Source organism: Patagioenas fasciata, chromosome 20 (assembly GCF_037038585.1).
Source record: "Patagioenas fasciata isolate bPatFas1 chromosome 20, bPatFas1.hap1, whole genome shotgun sequence".
Classification (NCBI taxonomy): Eukaryota; Metazoa; Chordata; class Aves; order Columbiformes; family Columbidae; genus Patagioenas; species Patagioenas fasciata.
In genome coordinates, this window is record NC_092539.1 from 9,612,756 (window position 1) to 9,626,548 (window position 13,793).

Here is a 13,793-nt window from a genome sequence, read left to right on the forward strand (position 1 = left end):
ATTCATAAAAACTTGTTCTGATTCCCAAAATAATTAAAAAAAAAAATCCACCGAACAGATGAATTGAACAAGATGCCTCAAAAGAAGAACTGTACAGGAAAATTCACTTTCAAGAAGAGTGAGAACGAAACCTGGTGAAGAGCCTGGATCCAAACCTCTTAGCATGGCTCAGCAGCAGGTTACAAACCCAACCACCACCACCTGCCATTGAGCTAAAGGAAAATAAGTGTAGAGGCACTGGGGTCACTGAGGATACTTGACATGAACTGAGTGATTTCAGCACAATGAGGGAAACTTCTTGAGTTTTCCAAGAGCATTTTGCTTCCATGTACGATGCTAGTGCCTTCAGTGAAAACAAACAACCGTCAAACTGCAATGAAACAACACTTTGGGGATGATTTCACCAGAAGTGAAGTGTTATTTCCTTCAGTCACTTCCAGAAACCAGGGGGCAAGAGAGGACATGCAGTTTGAATGGCTTTTCATTGTAACATTGCTTTGGCAATTAGGTCAACATATCCTCTCACATATGCTGTGATTTAAATCAGGATACTGCTCGGTCTAGAAAACACACTGGGTTACAATTACAGTATACAGCAGAATAATAGTCAGCTTATCAGCAGGTATACAATGGAAACAGGCAATTTATTTATCACCCATTTTACTTATACTATTTAGCTTTTATTGCTTTCAACAAACACAGGGGTTCACTGATGCCAAACTTGTTACTGAAAACGGCTGGAGTCTGGTTAGGGGGATCTTTCCAAACTCAGAAGCACTGTAAATGAGATGGGAGATGTCCAGACTCAGACCTCTCCTCTCTCCGCCTCTGGGATGAGGGGGCCAGCCCGGCCCCTCCTGTCACCTCCATCAGAGCTGGGGACAAGTCCCCATGAACCATCGCAGAGCTACAACACAGCGGTGCCAGCTCAGGTGAGACAAAATGAGGGTGCAGCCCAGGACCTGAGCTGAGACAGCTTCGACTCCAAGGCACCACAGCGCAATCCCTGTCCCGGGGTCCTGCCCCCCAGCTGCTGGAAGGGTCACGCTCAGCTCCACAAACGCCACCCAGCACAAATGTTCTGCTGTGTAACTGCACAGGCTGAGGGGCCTCACGAGATTTCCGTTCCTGCATACCCAGAGTACTTTTCTGAAGCCAAGTGAAAGCAAACTTTGTTTTCCCAGAAATGCAGAGGCCACAGGCTCAAGTTTTTTCCCCAATTCAAGCTGCCTGGAAACCTTTTCAACTGCAGCACCCCCTTCTCCTTCCTCTCTCAACCTGCCAATTGCTCCTGCCTTGGAGCAGGAAAACAACTGCAGAGTGAAAAGATGCTGCCAAGTCCCAGCAACACTAGGGACTGCACTACATTTAAACCCAGCCGGACAAAGGAAAACACCTCTGCCTGTCCCATCACTCAGCCCCTGTCCCCTCCACATGCACATCCCAAGCCCCCCAGCATCAGCCCAGCACCAGCAGTCGGAGGCTGCACCCACTCCTCCGTCCTACCCACACCAATCACAGATCCACACTCAGGGCATGGCAAACAGACCATCATTGCGAGGAGGGGCAAAAGAATATGGTGACAAAGTTCACACCACAGTTTCTCTACTGACTCCTCAGCAACCTTCAGCCAATTTGGTTCAGTTCCCTTCCTGTCTCATCTGCTTCCCTTCAGCCCCGAGCCAAGGATTTCAGTCCAAGACTGAAGCCCTTTGGGACCTGGCTGAAAACAAACACCCCAGATCTGCTCCTGGGCCATCCAGGCTTTGAGCCAGGGAGGTGCTGAGCGACTGCAGCTCACCAGGAGATGGCTCAGGATGCTCAGCAGCACCAACACTCGCACGGGAAAGGGGTTTGGATCTGATCTTAGCAACACAATCAGCATAAACTTGGCCCTCTCTTACTTTCTGCAGAACTCATTGAAAAGCAATTAGCAGGAACAAAGCGATGAAGTCCAGCAAATGCAAACAGGCAACAATTCCTTTTTTAAACTTCCGCTTGGTAAAGCCAGTGAAGATGGTGCCATGGGATCAGAGCACACCAGTGAGAGCCCATGATAGTTCCTGCCTCAGTGATTGTGTGCCCAAACCAAAGAAAATCACAAAGGAAAACAGCCACGGTGGCTCTCCGAGGTGGCCAAGAGCAGGTGGGCAGAGCTCACACCTGGGCTGGAAGCGACACCAGACACTAGAACAGATTTTGGTTGGCAAAACCGTAGCAGAGCAGATTGCACCAATTCTTCATTGTTTTTCCGCAGCTGTCTCGTGCTCCGAGGGCTGTTAAAAGCATTGTCATGCTCTCCCTGAAAATTTAAGCGGTTCTAAAAATCAGTAATCAGCCCAGACTCACGCACACGTTACAAAGGCTGCCTTGGCAAACAGCGCGAGAGCTCAGGCGCAGGAGGCTGCTGCTCTCCCTGGTGGCTGCACAGCCACGGGGCAGCCCTCCGGATTTTGTAAAGGGAATATTCCACATCTGTCTGAAAGAAATATGGACTAGAAGCTCCCCAAGAGCTCAGATATCAGCCAGGGGTGCTCTGCATCTCTAGACGCAGTTTCTGCAACTCCTCCGTGAAAACCCTGATTCAACAGAACAGCAGCAAGAGCACTTCTGGGTTCTTCACGGGGTTACGGAACAAAACCAAACCTCTGTGTGCCATCAGATTAATCTGCAAGCCTATAAATCAGCGTGGCAGGATCCCCAGAAGGCCAGGCCATCGCCTCACAGCAGCACAGCTCCCATGTGAGGTGAGAACCACGCTCAGCTCATCCAAGAACAGACTCGCCGTCTCACACTGTGCGGCACAGCCTGGGCGTCTGCTGCCTCTGCGGGGAACCCTCCGCTCCAGCATCTCGCAAGCTGGTTTCACTCCTTCCAGAGGATCGTGTGGCTCAGTCCTCCACCGCATTTTAGCAAATTTTCAGCACTCTTGCCCTAGCAGAGCTCCACAGATAACATCCACCCTGGAGATGCTCAGCACCGCTGCACTGAACATCTGTACGAATTAAGTGCATGGAGATAAGCCCCTGCTCCTCCCCAACACAGCACCACACACCAGGTTCTGCTCCGACACTGCGGTATTAGTGTAATTCAATCACGTGTGTAAATAACAGGCTACTTATTCTATATTTCACTATAGGAGTTTGTCACATACATCAAAGCATGGTATATCTTTGCATCTGTGAGACGGACTCTGGTCCTGTTCTTCCATAGCAGGAACTGGTAGAAACATCTCGTTTCCTGGAAAGTCTCCCTGGATACAGCAAGAACACTAATGATCTCCCTAATACTTTTTTTTACTATTGCAAAATCTTGAGTCAGTCCATAAAATGATTTGCCTTTAAGTGAATTGCAAAACTTATTATGAAAAAATTAACAAAATTATGGTCTTTTACATGTTTCTTGGAATTGAGCCTTTGGTAAGGGGAGTAAATGGATAAAGCACCTGATTTTTAAGTTTTTCCATGCCAAAAAGCTCCACGTTTCCTCACAAAGTGGGGTAAAGGTCCACAGCACATCCGGCTCCAGCAGAATATCCCAGACTCATTCGCCGCTCCCCTCCTCCCTTACACTGGTGGAAGGAGGGAGGATACAGCATCAGGGTTAAACACGTACTCAAATCAAGGGAGTTCATTTATCCAGACTACTGCATAATGCATGTCTGCAGAAAAAATACCTCTGTTCCTGCATAGAGACATCCTCATCCAGCAGTGAGAGACACAACAGGCCGCACAGAGAAACACGCGGCGGGAGCACGGGCAGCAGCGGCAGGGAGGACCAGACAGGTGCAGGCAGCTCCTTACCTTCACCCGTAAGGGCGGTGGGAGCTGCTGACACGGATTCTGTGTGCCGGAGTAGCCTGCCTGTTTCAATCCAGGGCATCATGGAGCGGCGGCATTTGTGCTGCACAAACAGCCTCTCTGAGCCTTTCAGGAGCAGTTACATCCTCCAACACACGACTTTAATTGGGAAAATTTGTTTTAATTTTAATTCCAGTCACATGTTTCGAGCTGTTACTTTTCTCTCCTCTGTGTGTGCATATAGATAGATAGCTTTTCACGTCTCCTGTCTGCGTGCCACATTAGCCTCAGGCAACCAGCTCCCACAGCCGCTCAGCCTTGGCAAATGACTCAGTTCTCATTTGGAGCCAGGTCCGTGCAGCATCTCCTTCCCTAGGGCTGCTGTTAGCCCAGCCACCCTGCCCTCTGCACATGGGCTCGGAGCATCACCAAGCACAGCTGGAGTCGACCCTGCTTCAGCAAACCCCAAACGACCCCTTGAAATAACACCCATCATACGCTCACCTAAGGTCTCTTGGAGAGGTTTCCATCACTGGGGAATGTAATTCTGTTCAGTGATGGGGAGCCAAAGGCTTTCTCTCTTCACCCTTCATCCTTGTGTCACTGGACGTTTGGCTTTAAATCGGGGTCAGGGCGAGTCGTGGATGCTGTGGCAGGGACCAGTCCAGTCACAGTGAGCACAGACATGTAACAGAGACGCCTGCTCCTGCCAACGTGCTCATCAGCCCCACAGCAAGACAAAGCCAGGCACCCGGCCCCGCTGCTCCTTCCTGGGGACACACGGCACAGCAGGACACCTCTGCGTGAGACCAGGGTCTCTGGAGGCCATGCAGGTTTCACGGGTTTTCTTTCTCCACTGCTGATCTCTCATAGAGCTCTCTGCAAAACGCGCACTCAATGGCATGACTGATGACAACTCTGCCAAAAATACTAATGCCAAAGAACGGCTTTACTGAAGGAAATGTACATTTTGCAGAATGACTTTTCATTTTCTTCCAGAACAGTAGAGGAGAAAGCGGCTATTTTCAACCATTTCGTTGTTAACTCTGTAGACACCTGAACACAATGTCAAAGCTCCCTGTCGAACAGGATCTCCTGGTATTTGCTGGCACAATCCAGTTGTTTGCACTCCCGGCGGTGCACGCGAAAGCGATGAACACAGATAACACAACAACCTCCCTTTCTCCAGGGCCTTTACCCAGGAAAGCACCAAACCACAGACTTCAAGCACTCAACGAGCTCACACTTGCAGTTTCCTGGATTACAGCCCGATGGAAGCAATTTATACAAGAGCCGGCCAAGGGCTGCAGCCTCAAAATTCTGGGTGTGTTGCAGTGAACTCGTATGTTTTATTATTTAGACCAGTGCAGGAGCCCAGACACTCAGCTGAACTGGGAGGCCAGGAAATGCCTCGAGGCACATGTGGAGCCTCACGATTCCAAGACATTCATCTGCATGTATGTATATAAGTCCCAGTTCACCCGCCACAAGATGCTGGCCCAAGCAAGCTACTCCTTGCTGAAATCAGGCGGCCTTATTTGTCAGAAAGGAAAGAGAAACACGTGTTGCTTATGATGTGAGATATTTTCATCTGTTTAGTCACTGGTGGTTTATATTCCTGCCTTCATGCTGCAGAAAACTCGGCCAGTAAACAAGTCAGATCTGATGGCCTCTGTGTTCTGGAGCAAGGTACAATCCCCAGTGCCATTTTCTCCATACAAACTGCTAAAAGAGGGGCTGTTTTCTGACGCCGTATCAGCTGCGCTATGATTACAAGAGCATAGCTGGAGTGCAGTAACAACAGGACCCTGCCCAAAGCACCTGCATCTGCTGCCCATCCCCAAAGCTTCCACCCAACTGCAGGAACTGAGATGTGCGCTTTTCTCTCTCATCTTCCACGACTCTCCACAGGCAACCACCCCTTAGGGCAGGGACCCAGGAACTCCACTCAATTCTTAAGCAATGTAACTTGCAGGCAATTTTCTGACAGGAACCATTTTTCCCTGTGTCCCTCTCTCCCTTTTTGAATTAACTGCTCTCTCTTCAAAACCTGAGAGACAGATAACTATGTAGAGTCACAAGTACCTGACCACTCTATCAACTCAGGGCTATTCTCATATTTAAAAGCCAATACCTGGATTTGGGCTCTTCATGATGAGCAGACCCCACGGCCACCCAGGCTGCTGCTTTTCCTTTCCCGGGGGATGTGGTTTGCAGCGTTCCCACCACATTTGCAAGGTGAGCCTGGTATTTAATTCACCAGCTGGTAACTTCCTTCTAAACCACCTTTTGCTCCCTCCCACAATAAGCAGAACAGCAGAACCATTGTAATATCGTGCCACGCATGTGTTGTGCTGCCCCGTCTAGTTCAACAAAAGCCAAACCCAAGGTCTCCAATCCACAATTAACCTCATTGCGCTGTGGGTAAAGAAGTGCTGAAGGGAGGAGTGGGAGTCAGGACATTCAGCTCCCAGCTTTGCCATCTATATTCTCTTTCACCCCGAAGACTGCACAATTTCCCACCCTTGAAAAGAACCACAACCTTTCCCAGAAAGGCTGCAATAAAATACTGATGTTTACCAAGCACTCTCAAACCCCAGAACGGATATAACGCTTCCAGGACCCGCTCAGTCTGGCACAGCAGCACGGGACGCCAGGCAGTGCTGTAACACAAACCATGAACAACAGTAATTAACAAGTAGCCCCAGAGAGATGAATATTAATCAGTAATTTCCAGCTCTCCTCGGCTATGAATGGATACTCCACAGATGGAGCACAGAAAAAACAACCTCAACTCTGCAGCGCGGATCACAGGAAAAACCTGCCCCACAGCTAATCTGGACTCAAGCTGCTCCAAGCCAGAGCACAGGAAATCGTAGCAATGTACACCAAAGTGCACAGGGAGGTACCACCAGCCAAGGCCCACGGTGCTGCATGGGGCAAACAGTCAGAAACGGCACCCGCTGAAACACCCACCACAAAGCAAATACAGCCCAGTGGTCTGCAGTATCACAGGAGTGTCTAGAAAGCCATAGAAACATATAACCAAAGCCATTTTGTACAGCAAACCCCTCCGTTCTGCCCATCAACATGCACAGCTTTCATTTCATAGGGAGAAACTTCACCGCACACGCAGACCAGTTGCTGTCCCAGCAGCACGCTGGAACTTCCCCCGGGAACCCACACAACTACGAATTATTTGCGTTCCCACAACACTTGCAAGCTCCACGGCAAAACTGGTCTTGCTGTGCCCAGTCTGCTGCAATCCTACAGCAAAAGTCATTCCTCCACACGCTGGATGGGGCTGGCAAGTACAAAAAAGGCTGCAAATCAAATAACTTGCCCCAGGTCTCATCATGGATCAACAGCCGGACTCGTGTCCAGGAACACGGATCGGAGGGGCGATGATTTGCTTTTGCAAGTCATCTGGGTCTGCTCCCCAGCAGCCAGAGCATGGGAGGGACATGGAGCCGGATCCCCGGGGCAGGGGGTCCTGTCACACCGCGTGTGTTCAAAGCTGCATCCCAGGAGCATCACGCAGGCATCACCTTCTGCAGCTCAGAGAGCAAACTGCGTATATCAACTCATGACACTAAGTTTTAGCCATGCATTTTTAAAAGCACATTCCAAGACAAAACATCTGCTCTCAGGAGGAGCCAGGGCTCAACATGACATGGCTTCTACAGTGAATTAAGTTGTTAGCATAATATAGGTGTTTTTTCCATTTTAATTCCATTTTCTTAATATTTCTCCTGCAGCAGCTGGAGGAAAGATGTACCAGTCCCCAGCTCCCAGAGGAGAGCCGCTCTGGCTGCTCCAGAGCGTATAAATGTAAAGGGTAAAGTATGAGGGGAAACAAGACACTCCAACTTCCTTCATTCAAAATTCCTTCAGGTTTAGCAGCTGCACAGAACTAGTGACTCGCAGCACAAGGCAAAGCTGCTTTAGATATATCATTTCTAATCTCGGAGTCAGAAAGGAAAGGCTTGTGGTTCCAGTGCCTGTCATCCTTGAGCAAAACCCTCTTGTTGAAAGAGAACTGGGAATAGCAGAAGATTTTTAAACTATTTATTTCTACCCAGAAGGTTGTGATCAGAGAGTAGCACAGCCTTCTAAGTTAGAATTCATTCAGGGGCTGTGCTGCTGCTCCAACATGTAAGGCTTTGCAGAGGGATCTTTTGATTGCCATTCCTTATTCCAGTGGGAGCAATCGGGTATCAACGAGATTCCTCAGCACATGCTTGTTTCCTCTTTCCCAGGCTTATGTGGACCAGGGATCATTCGGGCACTTGCAGGATCAGACCATTACAGCCATTTGGGGTTCAGCTGCCCACTTTGAGGGCTCTCAGCCCAACCCCTCAGATTCCATTCTAAAAAGAGCCTGTATTTGCTCCACTCCTGGGGGGAGCAGAGGCCACAGCTATTGCCCTTGCCAGCCCTGTCACTCCATCCTAGGAGATGTTAAGTCAGTTAAGTAGAGGGTTATACTACAAATTGCTCATTTAATATTGCTTTGAAACTGCATTGTAATGATAATTTTTCACTTCCTTCCCTGGGCAGTTGCATAATTGGTGGGCATTGTTCAGAGAGCTGTGGCCTCCCAGCCACAGGCAGCTGCTGTCCCTGTCCCCAAGCACTGGCAGGGCTGGTACCTTTCTAGCTGAGTGGTTTTTGTTTGGTTGGTTTTGGTTTTTTTTTCCACACTCTTGTCATCTTACTACATTAAATGATAGATACTCACGACTCTGGATGCAAGCCTTCCAACAAGATTATTCCTACTTTCATCAGCTTTCAGTAGGGAAAAAAATACCCCATTTAGACCAGTTAAAAAGTCATATCTGTCAAATAACATTTAATTAAAAGAATCTTTAGGGAGGGAGCAGCTCAGTCAATGGAAAGCTTTCCCACTGACTACATAAATAGCCCAGGCCCAGGATTCAAGAGCCCCACTTTGTGGTCAGGCTGTGGATGCCCAGATGCAGGAGGATTTTTTGTTTCATGGCTGTGCTTGGCATGTTTTCTATAACAGAGAAGTAGCTTTGAATTCTGGAAGCTGGGCTGCTGATCAAAGTGATACACAGAGCAGGATTTGGGCTGTGGGGGGTGGAACTAGGTATACTTGATCAGCAGCTTGGAGACAAAACTGCTCTTAAAGCAGAACAAGAGTTCAATAGATATATCCCTCCACTTCAAGAAACTTGCTGCTGGTGGCTCCTTGCAGCATAAGAGCTGATGGGGTTCAAACCTGCTCTGCAAAGCAAGGCTGAACGCAAGTGTGGGCATCACCTGAATGTCTGCTGGGCACAAATGCCTTATCCAATGCAAAGTATCTCAGGATAAGGAATCCCGAGGGACAACTCTCACCCCAAAGCACAAGGCACAACAAGTGGGTCTGGCACAACTTGAGTCAGTGAAGTACAAGTCAGCACAGGGGAAAATAACAAAGCGTATAATCTCAAGGTGATTTACACCTGCACATACAAGTCAAATTAACACCCTGAAGGCAACAATTGTTTGTATTGCAGCAGCAGCACCTAGAGGTCAGAAATAAGATGAAGATCACTCTGTGCCACGCACCATACGGGTTCAAAGCACATCCCCTACCTGCTTAACATCAGACACCAAAGGGAAAAGGAAAGAGCTGCTCTCCTTGCATCCCACAAGGTGAAACACAGAAGAACCAAAAAGGATGCCCCAGGTCCTGGGGAAAGCTGCAGCAAAGCCAGACACCGATTCCCAGGCCAAGGTCTGAGCAGCCACCGTCCCCTCTCCCGGCTGCGGTGGAGACTCCGTGTTCTGCTTGGCTCCACGTCCCGATGACCACATTACTCGCAAATGCTGAAACTACAAGCCAGTTGTTCGAACTGCCCCAAACCAGATGTCAACAAAACCAAGACTGCGTGCTAAGCTATCATATAATTTTTTGCTCAAGCCACCTATTATGCAGCACAGCTATTTTAGAAATGTTTGTCCTGTTTTTCACATCCTTCGGTCTAACGGACACTGACTGCATAGGCCTACGAAAGAAAAACTGCGATATTTTAGAAACCTCCAAAACAGCATTCCCAAATTTAATAATCAAGCAATTGCGGGTTTGATCTGTGGAGTAGAGAGAGACAAAAAGGGGTCATTCCCGGCTTTCTGGTAGTGCAGAACACCCCATTTTCACTGTGATGCCAACTAGCCCCTGCCTCCAAACCTGCCCATCCGGGACAGACCATCCCCAGTCACAGCACTCATGACACCGTGGCATTTTCAGCAGGAAAATCTGTACCTGAAGACAAGAAGAAGACGGCTGTGACAACTTGGAACATCAGAATAGGGACACAGGGGAAACGTGCCAGGAAGTCAAAGACACAAAGAGCAGCTGAAACAGCCCGCAAGCTCAAACAGGTTAAAAATAAAAACTTTAAAAAAATCACATAAACATTGTATTTTCTATGTAGGTCCTGCTTACGTAATAGAAGTCACCTACACCAACTCCACATGGTTTTAGAAGGCAAAAATGTGGAAGGAGCTACTTCCCATCCACCCACCAAGAGCTGCCTGCAGCACCAGTACCCCAAGCCAGTCCTGCCAGCTCCTCACTCCTTATACCAAGAGTTTGGAGGAACCTTCACCAAGTTCTAGGCGATCCCTCCCCCCGAGTTCCAGTCCCACAGAACCAGCTAATCACACTCTGCCACCCTCCTGTGAGCCAACTCTCCATAGCCCCAGGCTCAAAGGATTTGGTAGCAAGGCACAAAGCTCCCTGTGACCACACTGCTGCTCAAATCCAGCCCAGCAGTTATCACCACAAGGCTTATTCACTTGAGTGTTGGGTAAAATTCTTAATGAACACCAAAACAAGCACTGCTGGTGCTGCTAATTTTCATCTCTGTGCACAGGCAGATAGAAAACATCATCTTCCTAGGAGGTGGTATTTAACTGTATCTTAAAAGAAAACAATGTGTAACTTTTCATTTTCAATGAACAAAACGCAACACTGCTTCTAGCATTATATAAAGTCCAGACTGTAAGTTTGGAAACTATTTAGCAAGTACGAGCACCTGGAAAATAACTGGAATATTTCATGGTGTTGTGATCCCTTGGAACATCCCAATGCTGGACTTTCTTCCCAATTTGCTTTGCAGACATGGGTTTATCCTGTCTTAACCCCCACACTGAGCTACCAGCGCTCTCACTGCCTTGCATGTTAGAAGGCCAACAATTCTTCCACCCCAGTTTTCCCATCAGAATAAGAGAAAGTTGCCTTCTCCACAAAGATCTGTGGAGCTCAGAGCGCTCTAATTGCCCGATGCGCATTCAGGTCAGGTACCCACTGTGGTGACATTAATGAGCGAGACTGAGACTGTTTATGCCACAATCAAGAGAAGTTAGTAAACATTACAAAAGCCAACAGCTCTATTGAAAGTACGAGGCGCTGCAAGAGAACACAGAGCACGGGAAGGGAAAGGGAGGTCCAGCGGGAGGAACAAGATGTGCTTTTCGCCAAGTTTTCCTGTCAGATTCATACATTTCTAGTCTGACTGCAGCACTATAAACCTTCTGCAAGCAGGTGTTTCACAGCTTCCACAGCCCACATTCTGTCCAACAAAAGTCCTCAGAGGTTACACACAGCTGAACTGGATGGGCTCAAATTAGTACCGGATCAAAACCCCCCTGGGAAGTAAAGCATTAGCTTAGGCTCACATAATCCTCACTCAGCTCAGGTTTGCAGAGCACTATCACAGAGTTCAACGCTTCCCCAAGCCCCACCAGAGATCCTGCGTTCAACACCAGGCGCTGGTCACCACGGATGTGCCAACCCTACAGACTCACAACTGCTTCCAGCGCTCTGGTCTTCCAACGAGCCTCCCCTTGAGACTCACAGGTCTGCCGTAGCAACAGCATTGAAATAAAAGGCATCAGAAAGGTTAACAAGAGCTGATGTAACGAGCAGCACAGGACCTCTTCTCCAAAACTGCACACGGTGTGTTATTGCTGTAGCAGAGATACTCCTGACTTCGGTCTCTAAATAGAAGAGTTTGGCCCCAGCAGCACGCAGATTGTGAGCTGCGAGCACAACAGAACAGATGCCTTTAAGATGGGTTGAGTTTAGGGAAATATCAAGGGATGTAGTAAAACGAACAAGCACTTTTCATTTCTTTGTGCCATGCTTCCTTCCGCCCCATCCCTCTTCCTAGAAAGAATTCACCACCCCCAGCTAAGGGATCTTGCACTCCCTGTGTGCACAGGCACCTTCTACAGTTCTTACACCTGAGTTACTGCTCCTAAGCAAAATAATAACAATACAGTGAGGAAGGCTGATTCCAGTCATTATAGCTTTACCACCCAGTCACTGGAGCTTTCACCTGTCACCCTAGATATTCCTACTGCATGGAATTTGGAGTAATTTATGTCAGGCTAGAAGTTTCTACACTGCGATACAAGCTAAGGAAGAAACTTGAAGTTACAATCTAGTTAATAGCTCAGTAAAGACAGAGTCTCCATGGATGTGCACAGCGAAGGCCCGAAGAACACTGCAGGGAATTTTGACAGCACACACCACCCAGACCAAGCCATGGGAGAAGCACATTCACAAAAAAGTTTTCAACAAAATCAGAAGAGGAAGAAAGAAAAAGATCCAACGTGATTAAAAGCCAAGCCAGTGTTTTTCTCAGCAGCTCCACCAGGTTAGGCAGACCAATGGTTTTAACTCCGCATTCTCTTTTCATTTTCCCAGGAGCTGCTATACAATACAATAAAACCAAGAAACACCTGCTGTCCTAATGAACCAATACTCATTAAACTAGACAACCCACTAGCTGCCATGCTAATTATTGCAACGCATGCCAAGAGAACTGATGAAAAGCTACTACACTGCATATACTTCGAGTTGTTTTTTTCTCTCTCTAGTCCAGATACTGCATTACCTCAACTTCTGGCTGCTAGAGGAGAAATAGAACACAATGAGGATGAACAGCATAAACAACAATGCTCCAAGCAATGCCATAAGGCCCCAAATTGACTCCAGTTTAGACTTTTATATTTTTGATCTAAATGAAGAGAACAGGCGAGATACGGTATTTTCATTAACACCAGACAGCCTGAAGCTATTTTTTTTTCCCAGCCATGTGTGAATTTCTATAGCGCCCAATTTTAAAGCCGAGACTTGAAGTCTCTGCAGTGCGATCATGAGCCTCCCATGCAAACGCCCGGCACAGACCAGGTTTCACCATCAGCCTCCTTAAGAGCAGGAGCTGAGCGCTCCGGGCCAGTGCCAAGGAAAACCACAGTTTCCCTCCCAGCAACCTCAGCACCCACCACCCTCCGCACGAACAGGAGCTGCCCCATGGAAGAAAAACCGCGTCCCTCCCCTCCGCCTTCTCGCACTCTTGCTGGGTCCCCAGCCGTGCAACAGCTTCTCCCTTCCCCTGGCCGGGCGCTCCCGCCCCTCCCCGCAAACCCCGCGCCCGCCACCCCCGCCCCGCGGCCCCGGGGCTCCGCGGGACGCGCTGCCCGCGGCGGGGACGCCGCTCCGGGAGGGGCTGGGGCCGGTTTCCCCGTGGCCCCGCTTCCCTCGTGGCCCCGCTCACCTCGAGTAGAGCCGGCGGGCGGCGGAGCCGGGGCTGTCCCCGCCGGGACACGCCATGGGCGCCGGCCCCGCCGAGCCGCCCGCCGCGGCTGCAGCCCGGCACCGGGCAGCGGAGTATGGCAGCGGCGGGAAGTGATGCACCGAGCAAAGAAACTCGCGGGGAGGCCCCTCCTCCGGCTGATGTCAGCCCGCGGCGGGCAGTGGCCCTTCCTCCTCCGCCCGGCCCGCCGTGCTCGGCGCTGCCGCCCGCCCTGGGGCCGCGGCGGGACGGGGAAAGCGGAACTGAGCGGCCCCCAGGCTGGCTTTGCCATCACTATGCAGGGGAGCATCGGAGCAGCCCTTGCAATAGGGTGGGCTACAGGGCACACTTGTCCCCCGTGTTTAACATCACATATCAGTCCCTTCCAATCGCTAAC

The 13,793-nt window shown here is 49.4% G+C and overlaps 1 protein-coding gene across 1 annotated transcript in view; it reads right to left on the bottom strand.

The window, feature by feature from the left end:
* GPSM1 (G protein signaling modulator 1) overlaps window positions 1-13,494 on the bottom strand; it is a 57,211-nt gene extending 43,717 nt beyond the window's left edge. Inside the window, exon 1 of the mRNA XM_065853704.2 lies at window positions 13,379-13,494. Within this exon, the coding sequence (XP_065709776.1) occupies window positions 13,379-13,434 (56 nt within the window). The 5' untranslated portion in view covers window positions 13,435-13,494. The remainder of the gene's footprint in view (window positions 1-13,378) is intronic.
* Window positions 13,495-13,793: the final 299 nt, after the last annotated feature.